Raw genomic sequence first — 16,926 nt, forward strand, 5'->3', positions numbered from 1 at the left:
ACTGATTGGCTCAAACCTATCAGACGTGATTGAGTTGATCCGCTCTCATCTCAAACTGACACTAATATCCCACTTTCAGTCAGCTATGGATCTGACAAACAGCAAAAATTGAAATGTGAGGAAATCAGAACAATTAGGCTACCTCTGTTTTAAAAAATACATATATATATTTTTTTTCATATTTCTTTTTTTCTTTTGCCATTATGTAAAAAAAAAAAAAATCCTGAATTGCGCTGCATCGACCAAAAAAGCAACGTTTGGTTTTGCCAAGATTTTGTTCAGTTTGCTGCACAGATATTTCTATTAGACACAAAACCCACGTGGAAAGTGCAGGACAGCAACAGAAAGCTGCTGTGCTAGAGGACACATTGCAAACCTGATTGAATTGCAGTACTTTCAGAAGTGATCTTTGTCAGAACACAATTGAAACAGAAACACTTTTTTACCAGGTTTTTAATTGAGCACAACCTGCCTTTAGCAGCATCAGACTGTTTAAAAGGATGTTCAGCAATTCTAGCATTTCTAAGCAATATGCATGTGGACATCACAAGACTACAGCTATAATTAACAAATATCTTGCACCACACTGTACCAGTTCTCTTCTTGATTAGTTCAATTTCTTGAACCTTCACCTGGAAAAAATTAAATGTGGAATGCTAGAGGTGCTGATTTGCAATGATGATCCGATGGGATAATTGTGTTGGATTAGCCCTGGATCATGCAGTGTGGACATGGGGAGAATTATAGGTCTGAAGAAATTGATTTCTGATAAAAATGAGAATGAGTAACAGGATTGACTTTGTCACTTAATGAGAATGTGTTGCACAGGGTTGTCTATGTCACTTGATTAACCTGTGTGGATTATCTGCACTGCCTGTAGATCCTGATTATGTCATGTCTGTTATTTTCAAACAGGATGGCACAACTAAAGGATTTTTGCACATTTTGTGAAATTGAAAACAGAAACATTCTCAGACACGGTGCTGCCAGCTCTCAAATCACATGCAGTGTCATAAGAATAACCATGAGGTTCAAGATGATACTCAGTGATCCAAGCACACACTTGTATTTGTTGTTTGTACACTCTACCTTGCACCTCTTTGTGTAACTGAACACATTCTTGCAACAAGAACAGCATTCTCCAAAAAGTAATTCCAGCTCTCACAGAATCCTTCAAGAAATTGCTCAGCAGGTTCATAAAACCAGAAGTTCATGCATCTTCTGCAGATATGGATGTCGATGTAAGTAGCCCTTCAAACTACTTCGGAAACCAGAACCTGTTCATTGGTTTCACAACCAAGCAGTACATCAGTTCATCTGCACTGCCACCAAGACACATAAACACATTTTACAAAGACGTCAGTGTTAAAGAGGCTTGGAGCTCTTAAAATAAACAAATCCCCTGGGCCAGATGAGATCCTCCCAATAGTACTCAAATAAATAAAATAAGTTATTTACAAACCGTTAACCAAGATCATGCAACAGTCTCTTGACACAGGGAGAATTGACAGACTGGAGAATTGCAAACGTAATACCGAACCACGAAAAGGGAGACAAAACTGAACCAGGTAACTACAGACCAATAAGCCTAACTTCTATTATACGTAAACTTATAGAAACTATAATAAATCCAAAACGAAAAATTACCGATATGGTAACAGTATCCTGGGAAACAGTCAGCATGGTTTTAGGAAAGGGAGATTGTGTCTAACTAAACTGCTTGACTTTTTTGAGGATGCAACATCGACAATGGATAACTGCAAAGCATATGACATGGTTTATTTAGATTTCCAGAAAGCTTTTGACAAAATCCTGCATAAAAGATTCTCAAACCAAACACAGTAGAGATTCAAGGAAATGCATGCACATGGATTAGGGAGTGGTTAACATGTAGAAAACAGAAAGTACTGATTAGAGGAGAAACCTCAAAATGGAGTGAGGTAAACCAGTGGAGTACCACAGGGATCAGTATTAGGCCCTCTGCTATTCCTAATCTACATTAATGATTTAGATTCTGGTATAGTAAGCAAACTTGTTAAATTTGCAGACGACACAAAAATAGGAGGAGTGGCAAACACTGTTGCAGCAGCAAAGGTCATTCAAAATGATCTAGACAGCATTCAGAACTGGGCAGACACATGGCAAATAATATTTAATAGAGAAAAGTGGGTAACACGTTATATTAAGGTGCTGCTTATTAATGTTTTATAAATATATAATGTATGCTTAATAACTATATTATAGAGTGGTAATAAAGCATTATAGATGGTTCATAACCATGCAATAGCCATAGATAGAATTACATCATAACATCCCAAAAGTAGAATAGGTGGCTAAAAACTGTCTCCTTTATAAAACTGTAATTCTCTATATGGCTATTGCATGGTTATAAAGCATATACAATGCTTTATTAACACTCTATAACATAGCAATTAAGCAGCTAGTATATATTTATAAAACATTAATAAGCAGCACCTTAATATAAAGTGTTACCGAAAAGTGTAAGGTACTGCACGCAGGCAATAAAAATGTGCATTATACATATCATATGGGAGATACTGAAATTGAAGAAGGAATCTATGAAAAAGACCTAGGAGTTTATGTTGACTCAGAAATGTCTTCATCTAGACAATATGGGGAAGCTATAAAAAAGCCAACAAGATGCTCGGATATATAGTGAAAAGGGTTGAATTTAAATCAAGGGAAGTAATGTTAAAACTTTACCTTGCAATAGTAAGACATCATTTAGAATATTGTGTTCAGTTCTGGTCACCTTGCTTCAAAAAGCATATTTCTGCTCTAGAAAGAGTGCAAAGAAGAGCAACCAGAATTCCGGGTTTAAAAGGCATGTCGTATGCAGACAGGCTTACTGAGCAGGTTGCACGTTTGGGCAGTCTCCAAGGCTGGCCACTCAGGAGCTGCATCAGGGTTGAAAAACAGTCTCCTGGGCCAATAAGGGGCTACTAGGAGCCTGGTCCTGCCTGATTTTCACCCAACATAGCAGTAGCAGGGCAAGTGGTGGGAAGGTGTATAACAGAAGCCTCAGCCACTGGCGTGCCAAGGCATCTACTGCCAGCGTATCCCTGTCTCCTATTATGGAGAGCCAGAGGGGACAGTGGGTTGATTCCTGGGAGGCAAAGAGATCTATCATTGCTCTCCCGAACCTCTCGCAAATGAAGCTCACCACCTCGGGGTGAAGCCTCCACTCTGAGGTGCTGGGGACTCTCCTTGAGAAGAGGTCTGCCACCCAGTTTGTCATCCCGGGCAGAGAGGAGGTTCTCGTGTGCCCAGAGCAAAAGCTTGCGGGCCACACAATGAAGACTGGGCGACCTGAGGCCACCCTGGTTGTTGATGTAAGCCACTACTGTTGTGTTGTATGTACGGAAAATCACATGTCTCCCTCGAACCTCCTGCATGCACAGGAGACCCAATGGAAGGGTCTGGGAAGCTGCTGCCATCGAGCCCAGAAGTTTCTGAAACATCACTACCTTGAGCGCTCTGTTGAGCTGAAAAAGCTCCAAACAGGCGGCTATTCACTGCACTCTGCCGTCCAACAGAGTGGACAGCATGGCCCTGGAGTCCAAGCACACTCCTAGATAGGAGACTGTCTGAGAAGGCGGGAGCTGGCTCTTCGCCTGATTCACTGTAACGCTCAACCTTTGAAGGTGGCCGGTGACGAGTTCCGTGTGGGCCTCTGCCTGTGCTGGAGACTGAGCACAAATCGTCGTCCAGATAATTTAGCACTCTGATGCCGTTGAGTCTCAATAGGGCTAGGATAGCTTCCATGGTACTTCAAGATGGCATGGGGAGCTAGAGAGAGGCCAAATGGCAAGACATGGAACTCATACGCTGTTCCCTTAAAGGCGAACCACAGGTACTTCCTGTGCACTGGTTTTATGAGGATGTGGAAATAGGTGTCTTTGAGGTGCACCATGATTGACTGCAACAGCTGTTGCATCATCAACATTCTGAACCTCCATCGAAATAGGTTGACCTGTCTGAGGTCGAGGATAGGTCTGAGGCAACCATCCTGCACTAGCAAGTACCTGCAGTAGAACCCTTCCTCCAATGAGGGGTCTATCATGCTAATAGCCTGTTTTTGCAGCAGAGCTGCACCTCCTGAGACACCACAGCGGCGTCCTGTGGGTCCGTGACTGATGTTGGAGTCACGCCCCGAAAGGGAGGCGGGACCGTGCTTGAGTAGCCGGCTTGAATGGTAGTAAGCACTCAGATCTCTGCACAGGGCGGCGGAACCTATTAAAGCCTCCACGGCGAGCAGCCGGGGGCCGGTTCCGAACATCATATCTGGCATCGGGCACAGCCGGCTGTGCTCGTCTTTGAGGCTGCTGGGGCTTAGGGCGCCAGTTTGCTGCTGGTTTACCCACTGGAGGTGGTCACTTGGGAAGCAGACGAACCAGCTCCTTCGTTGAGTTTGGACATACGCAGCTCATCCAACTGTTGTGGTGTGGGCCTGTGGTTTTCAGAAAGGGACCTCAGCAAATGGCACTGTTAGGCTATCAGGATGCTATTGTAGGTGCGTTTGAGGATCAGCTCAGAGACCCGGCACTGCTTGTTGGGACAGGTAGAGTCCTTGGACAGGAGCGCTAAATTAGACGCCTGGACCAAGGAGGCAATAGAAGCTTCCACTCAGACAGGAATGCCAGCTCCTGTTTGCCCATCTTCTCAGAGGCGGCAGTGGACAGTATGGGAGGAGAAGGAGAAGGAGGAGGATGAGGAAGACCATGAGGACAGCCTTCTGCCTGGGCTACTTTCCCAAACTTTCATTAAAAGGTTTCTCAATTGAGAAAGCCTAATATAAGATTTGTCATTGAGTTTACGTATTTACTTTTAATATTTCTTTTAACAAAATGTTCCATCATGGAATAATCATTTGATGTTATTATGCATCATACAAGTAGCTCACAGGCCCATCACATGCACACATATCATGACATGTATCGCTAGACCTCTACTTACAATAACCGATTAATAAAGGCTTACCTAATTAAATCCAGTAAGGCATCCGCTGAAGTGATGACAGGCCCTCCGCTGACTCGCTCCCCGTCTGTCTTAGCATCGGCCCCGGGGTGGATGATCGAGACCAGGACTATCCCCACAATCACGGCCATGAAGGTGGTCCACAGGTAGTAGGTGATTGTGATCAGACCCATCTTTCCACAGACCTTGGAGTCCATAGCTGAGAGGCCAGACATCAAGCTTGAGAAAATAGTCACAGTCCATTGGAATTGTATGTCCAGGAGACCAAGACAGACTTTCCATAGCGATGTATTGAACAGAATGAAAACACAATGAATACCTGTGATAAAGTTATGCAGAAGGGGGAGGGAGGTTGATGCTAGTATACAGCAGGCAGCTGTACAGGTGCAGAAGGGGGAGGGAGGTTGATGCTAGTATACAGGTCGCAGCTGTACAGATACAGAAGGGGGAGGGAGGTTGATACTAGTATACAGGTCGCAGCTGTACAGATACAGAAGGGGGAGGGAGGTTGATGCTAGTATACAGGTCGCAGCTGTACAGATACAGAAGGGGGAGGGAGGTTGATACTAGTATACAGGTCGCAGCTGTACAGATACAGAAGGGGGAGGGAGGTTGATGCTAGTATACAGGTCGCAGCTGTACAGATACAGAAGGGGGAGGGAGGTTGATACTAGTATACAGGTCGCAGCTGTACAGATACAGAAGGGGGAGGGAGGTTGATGCTAGTATACAGCAGGCAGCTGTACAGGTGCAGAAGGGGGAGGGAGGTTGATGCTAGTATACAGGTCGCAGCTGTACAGATACAGAAGGGGGAGGGAGGTTGATGCTAGTATACAGCAGGCAGCTGTACAGGTGCAGAAGGGGGGAGGTTGATGCTAGTATACAGGACGCAGCTGTATAGATGCAGAAGGGGGAGGGAGGTTGATGCTAGTATACAGCAGGCAGCTGTACAGATACAGAAGGGGGAGGGAGGTTGATGCTAGTATACAGCAGGCAGCTGTACAGGTGCAGAAGGGGGGAGGTTGATGCTAGTATACAGGACGCAGCTGTATAGATGCAGAAGGGGGAGGGAGGTTGATGCTAGTATACAGCAGGCAGCTGTACAGGTGCAGAAGGGGGAGGGAGGTTGATGCTAGTATACAGCAGGCAGCTGTACAGATGCAGAAGGGGGAGGGAGGTTGATGCTAGTATACAAGAGGGCAGCTGGAAATCTGGGATTTTATTCAGTGAGGTAGGGGCTGTCCCTCCTCCTAGTCTATGTTTAATATGCATCATTTATTTTAAATATTCATTTTTTCAAGTTTTTATATTTACACTACTTACACAAGGAGAATATAGCAGTCACATTTCAGAAACCATGTATAAATTACAAATATGTGGGACAGATCATGAAAAGCTGTATTGAAGAACTCAAGTGATGAATTTACATGAGAAGTGACCATTATTTTATTTTATTTATTTTATGCATGAATTGGTTATCAGTGAAAAGTAATTGGTGGGTCAGGTTTGTGTTTTTAGACAAACCTGTTCTAGTCGACATATTTCTGGAATCAATCACCTGTAATGTGAAGTAATGGAAGCTGGACAATAATCATTGTAATATTCAAAACACAATCTATCTCTCAAAATCAGAAAGAAAGCGGTGATGGTGTTTGAAATACATTTTACCCAACATTCAGCATCCTTCCGCTTTGGGGTCACTATCTGAGTTCAAAGAAATCTTCTGCATTGGTACAACATGTTTAATATTTGGGTGACCTTGCAACAATTAAATCAAGGTACTTGCGAGCTTGCTGGGGCAGTGAAGCCTGTACCCAGCCTTCTGGACGTATTCATTTCTTGTTGGAGAGTCGTGTATATTAGGGATACAAAGACAATCAGTACTGTCCTTACCTTGATGTGATAAGAGGCAGTATCAACATTTTCAGCATCCTCATAAGAAGCTCCCCAGGAAAGGAGAAATAGATTTTGGCCTGCAAGAAAAAACAAAAAAAACAAATTTTAGAAGCAATTTGGGCAAAAGCTGCAATGCTCAATTCAATGAATCTATAATTACATTACATCAATACCATAACTGCATGCTGATTGGCCGAGCTTTACTACTTAAAAAAATAAGAATTAATTAAGATTACAGCAAACACTTTGAAAAGTGTGGCCCATTAAATTACCTTTAAAACCGGGTGTAATTGTGACACTCGGCTTGTGTAAATCTTGCCCTTTTCCTGGCTCAAATCTTTAGGTGTCTGACAGATTACAATTTCTATTTTTAACTCTAAAACCCCTTGTGTGGGACATTCTTGTCAATAACAACACAGGAAAACCTTTCAGTGGCCCCACGTTTTGTCTGTGCCTGGGATTACAGAAATTGTATCCAAAGCCACACTAAACCTAGTTCATAAACCTGCAGTCTGCAACTGAACTGTTATAAAGAAATTGCAATGGAATAACAGAAAAACTATAAAAACAAAGAGACTAATCGACTAGTTGCCACTTTAAAAATATGTCAACAAATCCTGTATTTGCTAATGACGGGTGCTTGTGACAGGCTAGCTGCAGGGATGACTTCAGGCCAGAAAGAAACACACAGACAGTACTGGGCTTGAAACTGAGACGCAATGGCTGCGCTCAGTGTGTTTAATAAACAAACAAAAGGTTTTAAACAGAAAACAGGACACGGCACTTGAGGCCAAATAAAACAGACAAACAAAACGGATTAACACTAAACAGACTGGACGAACAGACAAACAAACACGGTGAGTGTAAACAACTATCAATTATTATTTCAGTTTATTTTCGTTAATTTTACCTCCTTCTCCACACCCGTTCTCCACTCACCGAACACACAACCCCGAGTGAATGAGATGTGCATCTATATATACAATTGTGCTGGGATTCAATTACCAATTAATTATTCACTTGAATCCCAGCACGTGAACTAAATCTGTGCAACCCCATGCTCACATATTATTAACTACTTTAAATGCACGTGAAGTGAAGTGCAATCCCCGTGTCTAAATACAATTATACATTTTAAATAACTCATGCTCATTACCCACATTATATCCCCTGTACCAACTACAATACACCAACATTAACACACGCAACATACAACATAAAACACAAAAATACACACAGGGGCGGGGCACATTGCCACAGTGCTCTATTTGTGTACGTACAGTTCCTTTTCATTTCGAAGATGACCGCCAAATTGAATACTTTTGGGATATGCCTGCTTGTCAGGTATTCGCTTAGCATTTTATATCACAGCTGCTGATAGAGATAAGCCTCTTTTGCTTTTCACAGAAGGGTAGGTAAAGTGGTGAGTATTACTCTAACCCCTTTTTTCCAGTTGTGATTGACTCTTTAGAGCTCCTTCTTCCAGTTTTTTGTCAGTTCCCTTGCAGTTAATTGCTGGAAGTAGGTTTGCCACTTCCCAAGAATCAGAAACTCGGCAACTGAAGGCTGAGCTGACACTATGCAACTGCGTTTCGTTTTTTTTTTAAAAAACAGTCCTCCTGGTGGCTCCAAATGGCCCAGGAGAACCTGGTTTATAAACCTCTGCCAGCTGCTGCAAGGCCAGCCCTGGGAGATCCCGCTGCGCATGGATCTCGTCAGTCAGGCGAAAGGCACCCTCTGGCACCCAGAACCGGGCAGACTCCAACAGTGGGTCTGGCCCCTGAACAGGACTGTCTGTCAACCCTAGGGCTCTCAGACACAGTAGTGACTACAATGCAGAACGCTAGGGCTTCTTCCACAAGAGTGTTGTACGCCTATAAATGGAAATATTTTCAAAACTGGTGCAAACCGGAGGCAAGATCTACTAGAGGCAGGTAAATCCCCCTCTACGTTGAAAGTGTACCTAGCAGCCATATCTGCTTCCCCTGTTCTCATCGACTCAGTATCCCCGGGTGCTCATATTCTGGAGACCCATTTTCTAAAGGGTGCTCTGCGGTTATGACCTCCTACAAAGGACGTCCTCCCTGAATGGAGTCTAGACGTGGTACTGGATGCTCTCACGAAGGCCCCCTTTGAGCCCATAGATACCATAGAGCTGAAATATCTCTCTATGAAGACAGCCTTTCTGTTAGCTATCACCTCCGCTAAGCGGGTACAATGAGCTACAGGCACTGTCCGTGCACAGATCCTGTATGCGAGTTTGGGATGATGGAAACAGGGTATCGTTGCACACGAACCCTGCTTTCCTCCCTAAGGTGATTACAGCGTTTCACTTGAATCAATCAGTGGAACTAGACGATTTCCATCCCCCTCCCTTCACAGAGGAGTCCAGCTCTTCATTTGTCATGGTGAACGGACCCAAGGTCAAGTCCTCTCTAAGCAGCGACTGTCCCATTCGATTGTGGACATGGTTTCGACTGCGTATACTAATGCTAGCCTACCCCCACCTGGGAGGGTGGCAGTGCATTCAACCAGAGGTGTGGCTACGTCATGGGCCCTCTTCAGAGGTGCCTCGTTGACCGATATACGTACTGCGGCTAGCTGGACTACCCCGCATACGTTTATCAGGTTCTACCGCCTTTATGTCGTAGATCCCTCTATTCCTTTAATAGGCACTAGGGTCCTTGAGGTTGCACGCTTACACCACCAACACTAGATGGCGGTAGCGAGATGTCCCTCAGATGCCCTCTTCTCTTTCAGGGAATCTTCTCTTTCATTTTTTCACTATATATTAAAAGCATTTTTTTTTTGCAACATATTGTTTTGATTTTTTTTATACACACATCAGCAGTAAATCAACTAGGAATTGCTTTTTTTCAACCTTTACTCAGGAAAGTTCACAAGGAGAAAGATGTTTTTCTTCTAAACTTCGCAGTGTATCCAGTTCATGATCCATCCTGCAACAGTGCTGGTGCTCTAACTCAGGGGTTTTCAACCAGGGGTACGCGAACCCCAGGGGGTCATAGGAGGTACGCAGGACGATTCAGAAATGTACAAATAAAATGAAAGTAAGAGAAAATAATGATCTTGATTTTTTAACGGTATTATATAGTCTCTAAACCACAGTGTATGCTTATTTAATCTTGTGTAGCAAAGTGAACTGCTGATGGAAAAAAAAAAAAAAACAAACTAGAATCCAGCACGTCCACATTTTCCACCTGTACGCACGCGCGATTTCGATTGCTTGGATTTCCAATCTGATGATACATAGAGTGAAGCAGGCGTCTGGTGATTGTGCTTATGGAGAGCGCTCTGTGTTGCTAATGATCTTTGCTGTTTTCAACTTGACGTATCAGGAAGCCATGTTTCTACTTTTTTAGAAGTATAAATGTTCTGGGAAATATAAATGGTCATCACAGTACTCATATTTGACAGGTTTTGTTTATTAACGCGGATGCATTTTATTAACAGCAATAGCGGCTTTGTAAGCTGTTCTGGAACACTGTAAATGACCAGATGCAGGAAATAAAGAAATCAGACCCCTGCATCTCACCTGAGTCTGTAGGGTTAGGAATAGGAGTTACTCATGCAGCTATAAGGCAGGATAATGTGTTTTGCATCAAGCTCCTGGCTCCTGATCATTTAATAATATTCATAATCAAAGACTGTAACCCAGGACTTGATGCAGAGCTAGTATGAGTTTCTAACCCCACATTAGTTAACTAAACCTTTAGATTTGTAATTATCAGCAGCGTGAAATCACTGACCCCCTAATTTTCATATTTTTGTCCCTTGTAACTTGCAGAATCAGATGTTCCTCCTACCTGGTCTGAAAAGTTCATATCCCTCAACAAGAATCCCAGCAAGCATCCCACCACCACTGAAAGCACGGAGAGTGTTAAGAGGCCATTGCGCTTGCAGAAATCCTTTAGCCAAGCCTTCAGGATGTCTGAATCCACCGCCAGCAGAGTCTGAAGGGAGCTTTTCATACATTCCATCGTCTGGGATCTGGAGGCTGACTTCTCTGTACGTCTGCTGGCCTGGCTTGTGTCTGGCCAAGTAAGTTATCCCTGATAAATCCAAGCTTTTAGGAAGCTGGGCGGAGGCCAATTTGTATAAACCTTTCTAAAATGGGATCAAGTGATCCGGGATTAGAGGGCTAATGCCACCAGGAGACCACGGACAAGTAGACTTAGGCTTCTAATGAGCTTAAATGTGCGTAATGAAATCTACACTTTTCAGGTAACAACAAAGCCCATAGAGGAGTACAGCTAAAAAGCACAAACTAAAGCCTATAAAGGGATCGTAGCGAACAAAATAATGTCTCAAATCTTACCTTTTGTGCACTTGCATTCTTATGTAGAGTAGGTTTAAAATGTGCAGTTTTTAAAGAGTTTTGAAAGACAGTAAATATGTATTCTTATTTGAAAACTAAGAGTCTGTGGGCTTGGTATTCACGGCATATTATTATTGTTATTATTTATTTCTTAGCAAATGCCCTTACCCAGGGTTATAAAAAATACATTTCAAGAATTACAGTACAATTAAGAGCAAGATACAAAATACAATGACTTCAGTCCAAATAAGAGCAAATACAAAACACAATACGATTTGATATCGGGGGAGTTCAAGAGCAGACAACAGTGTTAGTAGTTGCATCAGAAATCGATAGAAGTGCAGGTGAAATACAAAATACTACAGATTGGGTTAAGTGCAAGATTTAATACAGTAAAATAGGGAGCAGATAAGTGCAAGTTAAAGTGCATTAAAGGCAGAATGCTATATTGTCCAGAAGGGAAGAGTTTTACAGGTGCTGTCTGAAGAGGTGTGTCTTGAGGAGGCGCCGGAAGGTGGTCAAGGACTGGGCAGTCCTGACATCCGTAGGAAGGTCGTTCCACCACTGCAGGGCGAGGGTGGAGATGGAGCGGTCTCTGGAGGCAGGGGAGCTTAGCTGACGTACAGCCAGTCTTTTAGTGCAGGCGGAGCAGAGAGGTCTGGTGGGGGTGTAGGGAAAGATGAGGGTCTGGAGGTAGCTGGGTGCATCGGTAGGCAAGTACAAGAGTCTTGAACTGGATGCGAGCGGTGATCGGGAGCCAGTGGAGTGAGCGGAGCAGTGGAGTAGTGTGGAAGAAGCAAGGCAGAGAGAACACCAGACAAGCAGCGAAGTTCTGGAGGAGCTGGAGTGGACAGGTGGCAGACGCAGGGAGGCCAGCCAGGAGGGAGTTGAAGTGGTCTAGGCGGGAGAGTACCAGGGCCTGGATGAGGTGTTGTGTGGAGTAGTTGGTGAGGAAGGGTCGGATTCTTCGTATGTTGCTCAGGAAGAATCGCATGTGTGTGCTAGTGGTGATGTGCTGGGAGTAGGAGAGGCAGGGGTCCAGGGTTACTCCGAGGTTCTAGGCTGAGGAGGGGGGAGAGAGCGTCGTCGATTCCAGAGGAATGGAGATAGAAAAATCAGAGGAGGGGAAGATGAGGAGGGGAAGAAAAGGAGGTCAGATTTAGAGAGGAGGAGATAGCAGACAGACAGGTAGAGATATGGGAGGGGATGGTGGAGTCAGAGGTGGGGAAGGAGAGGAAAATCTGAGCATCATCAGCATAGAAATGGTATGAGAAACCATAGGATGCGATGAGGGGGCCCAGGGAGCGGGTGTAGAGAGAGAACAGGAGAGGACCCAAGACTGACCCTTGGGGGACTCCAGTTAAGAGAGGGTGAGGTGTGGAGGTTGCTCCACGCCAGGTTACCTGGTAAGTGCGGTTGGAGAGGTAGGAGGAGAACCAGGCCAGAGCAGTGCCAGAGATCCCCAGGTCAGCAAGAGCAGAGAGAGGCAGCTCGGGCACACTTAAGTGAGTTGGTGACAGACAGGAGGGCGGTTTCAGTGGAGTGAGCAGAGCGGAAGCCAGATTGGAGAGGGTCAAGCAGAGAGTGGTTGGACAGGAATGCAGAGAGCTGGCAGTGTACAGTCCGCTCGAGGGTTTTGGAGAGGAAGGGTAGGAGGGAGACAGGACGGTAGCTCTGGAGGGAGGTGGGGTCGAGGGTAGGTTTGAGGAGGGGAGTGATAGAGGCTTTTTTGAAGGCAGAGGGAAAGATACCAGAAAGTAGAGAGGTGTTGAGGAGGGAGGAGATGAAGGGGAGTAGAGCAGGAGCAGCAGCTTGAAAGAGGTGAGTGGGGAGGGGGTCCAAGGCACACGTGGTGGGTTTGTGACCCTGGAGCAGGGAGGAGAGGTCAGAGTCTGAGAGGGGCAAGAAGGTGGAGAAGGAGGGCGAGTGAGTAGGGGATGTAGTGGGTGTAGGGGTTGGAGCAGGAGGTGGTGCGGGGGAGGGAGAGATGTTAAAGAGTTTGCGGATATCTGAGATTTTAGAAGAGAAGAAGGAGGCAAAGTCATCAGGGGAGATAGAGGAGGGAGGAGGATGGGGGAGGGTTTAGGAGGGAGGAGAAGGTAGAGAATAGTTTACGTGGGTTGTTAGTGGAGGCTTGGATTACAGATTGGAAATAAGCACATTTAGCAGAAGAGAGAGTAGAGGAGAAGGAGGAGAGGAGAGTGCGGTAAAGGTCTAGGGCAGCAGGGAGTTTGGTTCTCTTCCATTTCTTTTCAGCAGATCGCAGTGTGATTCTTGCCGAGCGGAGCGCAGAGGAGAGCCAGGGATGGGGAGGGGAGGGGCGAGCAGGTCGGGAGGTGAGGGGACAGAGGGAGTCGAGGGAGGAGGTGAGTGAGGAGAAAAGGGTGGAGGTAGCAGAGTCTACGGAGAGTTGTGAAAAGGAGTCGATAGGAGGGAGGTGAGAGAGAGCAGTGGAGGCAAGGACAGAGGGGGAGAGAGAGCGGAGGTTACGGCGAGAGGTGATAGTGGGGGTAGGAGGAGCAGGGCGAGACAGAGAAAAAGAGATGAAATAGTGATCAGAGAGGTCCAGGGGGGTGACAGAGAAGGGGGAGGGGCAGCAGGCCCTGGAGAAGGTGAGGTCCAGTTGACGGCCAGCTTTGTGGGTAGGAGGGGACGGAGAGAGACAGAAGTCAAAGGAGTGAAGGAGAGGGAGGAATCCAGCAGAGTGGCTGGGGTTGGAGAGATGGATGTTAAAGTCACCCAACAGGACAGTCGGGGTAGACAGAGAGGGGAGGGAGGAGAGTAGATAGTCGAGTTGATCCAGAAAATGAGTGAGAGGCCCAGGGGGGCGGTACAGAACAATCAGCAAGACACTCAAATAAAACTGTAGTAGCATTGATATGAGTTGTGTGTCATCATCATAACAGTGAAGGTTCACCCCATGTTTACAAATAATCTCACCTAGTGGTAACATATATAAGGGATATAACACAGGACTGAGAATGGACCCTGAGGGACATCACATATAATATTAACCAGTCCTGATACAGACTCCCCCAAGGAAACAAAGTACCGTCGTCAATCAGATATGATCTAAACCAGTTCAGCACAGTTCCAGAGAGACCCACCCAGTCTTTAAGACAATTAGTTGAAATTGCATGCTCCACAGTATCGAATGCAGAACTCAGGTCTAAAAGGACTAAAATAGATATAGCATTTGAATCTGCATACATAAGCAGATCATTTATAACCTTAACCAGAGCAGTCTCTGTGATTTACTTTAAAGGGTGACATACATTTAATGTGATCCAGACCGAACCTTAAACACATTTTAAAAACGTCCTCAAAGACATTTGTTCAGTTTATAACAGCATTAGCATCCTCCTCAATGGTCCTTTCCTGTAGATAATCACTGTTGTTAAACAGTAGCTTCATGCTATTGAGTCTGTATGTGTGTGTAATGCAATGGGAATAAACAGAGATTAATGATATAGACTTGCCAGCTTTCTAGTTTCCAGATGTATTTTATGTTTGTATCCTGGGACACTATCACCCTTCATGTAAATGTGCTTTATTTTGCTCTTATCAGCCCCTATTTTACTGCATTTAATCCTGTACTTCAGAATACTGTAATCTGCCAAGTTTTTAACCTGTAGTACTTTGTATTTAATCACATCACAACTATCACTATTTAATCATATCCTGATGTAACTATCACTATTACCTGCTGTATTATTGAATTGTGGTTTGTCAAACTTGTACTTTGCTTGAACAAAAGTTATTGTATTTCTTGCTCTTATTGTATTACTTGTATTGTAACGCTTGAAATGTTTTTGCTTACGATTGTAAGTCGCCCTGGATAAGGGCGTCTGCTAAGAAATAAATAATAATAATAATAATAATAATAATAATAATAATAATAATTAAATTTAGGGATATAATGTTAGAAATGCAGGATAACTTTATTTATTTCAAAAATGAGAAAACGTAAACTTAAGAAAAATAAACCACAATGGGTAAATCGATCTATTAAGGTGGGTATTAAAAATAAAATAAAATTATATCTTTCTATTAAATCAAAGGGAGCGGCCTCACACATAGATTACACAGAGGCCTGTAGAGACTTAAAAAAACAGACGGAGAGTGAAAAGGGAATTAGAGAGACCAGTAGCGGCAGAAAGTAAACTTCATCCAAAAGGGTTTTTTCAATATGTTAATGCTAAGAGGAAACTGAAAGAGGAAGTCAGTAGTTTTCGTGACAGCAGTGATGACTTAGTGACTAAAGACTACCAAATCGCAGATGTACTTAATCAATACTTTGTACAAGTATTTACAAAGGAGGATTTATGCAATATGCCAAGGTTAACAGAATGTACACAAACATCATTACCAGAGTTTGTTAAACAGAATGAAGTACTAACAGCACTTAAAATAAACAAATCCTCAGGGCCCGATGGAATCTGTCCAGGAGTCCTCAGATTTTTAAACCAATGTTATATATTCAGCAACTCTATAAATAAAGGAGCCATCCCACTGAACTGGAAAATGTTCAGCGTTGTTCCATTATTTAAAAAAGGAGATACATTTGACCCTAGGAACTAACATCATTCATGTGAAAAATCATTGAAACTATAATACGGACCAAAATGGAGAAATATTTATATAGTACCAACATCACAGGAGACAACCTACATGGCTTCAGGAGGGTAGATCTTGTTTAAGTAATTTACTAGATTTCTTTCCGATGACTACTAGAGGCAACAAGGACAGTGCGTATGACATAATCTACCTAGATTTTCAAAAAGCATTTGACAAAGTAGCACACAGGAAAGGGTGGTGAACCATTAGGCGCTCCGTTTAGCCACGGATTCCCAGAGGTTTCATTTCCCCTACTAACTTGGTTAGTTTTTTGTTTTTCCTCTAACAGACCACGCTGGCTCAAAGCGAGCGAGCATAGGTGGGCCGAATGGCCTTTTCTCCTTCTAGAATTTCTATGTTCTTATGCTCTAAACCAGGGACCGTATTACAGACCATTTTCCTAACTTGCTTTCCTATCTTATCTTTCATAGCTAGGATAGGATTTTTTCTAACTTGGTATTACAAAAGCATTTCCTAAGTCAGCAGTGTCTACAATTTCTTAAGTGTCTCATCCTATCCTAACATTAGATAGGAAATCCTATCTAACGCCAACTGATCGTAGAGCAGGTTACAGCTCGAGCTAGGGACCTGTCACCAGAATATACATGTTTTAAGTTACGGTGTCGAAACTCGATTCAGTTGAGGCAAAGAAACGCAGGGCTCTAAATTTTACTCGGGAAGAGAATAAGGTTTTGATCGCAGAAAAATGAACAATAAAATCTAGTTAACAACAATAAACAAATACAGCTATTTAAAATAAAACAATGAAGCAACACTTATTCAATTTCTGTCATAAACGCCATTTTATTTTAATTAGGAATGCCAACACACAACAATATCTCACAGGCATAAATAAAGCTAAAAATACAAATAAGAACAGTCCTGTAATGTTCATGCCTCCAGTGAAAGAAAGTGTGGAATAGAACTGTGTACATAGAACTGTGTGCATTACATATATGTGTCGCTGGTTATAGTTCAATGGAGCGTCTCGCTGTGTAATACAATAACAGAATCAACACAGAATACTTCATATCTTATTCCTGAGTAAAGTTTCAAATATCAATGATCATAATCACAGA

General features: G+C 43.6%; 1 protein-coding gene across 2 annotated transcripts in view; it reads right to left on the reverse strand.

Moving 5' to 3' along the window:
- Nucleotides 1-10,936, reverse strand: part of LOC117966174 (excitatory amino acid transporter 5-like) — a 43,483-nt gene extending 32,547 nt beyond the window's left edge. Inside the window, exons 1-3 of one of the 2 annotated variants that reach the window (XM_059015216.1) lie at nt 10,719-10,936; nt 6,892-6,971; nt 5,002-5,217 (exon numbers count right to left, since the gene is read on the reverse strand). In XM_059015216.1, coding sequence (XP_058871199.1) covers nt 5,002-5,217; nt 6,892-6,971; nt 10,719-10,892 — 470 coding nt within the window. In that variant the 5' untranslated portion in view covers nt 10,893-10,936. Of the gene's footprint in view, nt 1-5,001; nt 5,218-6,891; nt 6,972-10,718 lie in introns of those variants that run through there. The other variant, XM_059015217.1, reaches the window with a different exon arrangement.
- Between the last annotated feature and the right edge of the window lie 5,990 nt (nt 10,937-16,926).

This window comes from Acipenser ruthenus, chromosome 49 (genome assembly GCF_902713425.1).
Source record: "Acipenser ruthenus chromosome 49, fAciRut3.2 maternal haplotype, whole genome shotgun sequence".
Taxonomy (NCBI): Eukaryota; Metazoa; Chordata; class Actinopteri; order Acipenseriformes; family Acipenseridae; genus Acipenser; species Acipenser ruthenus.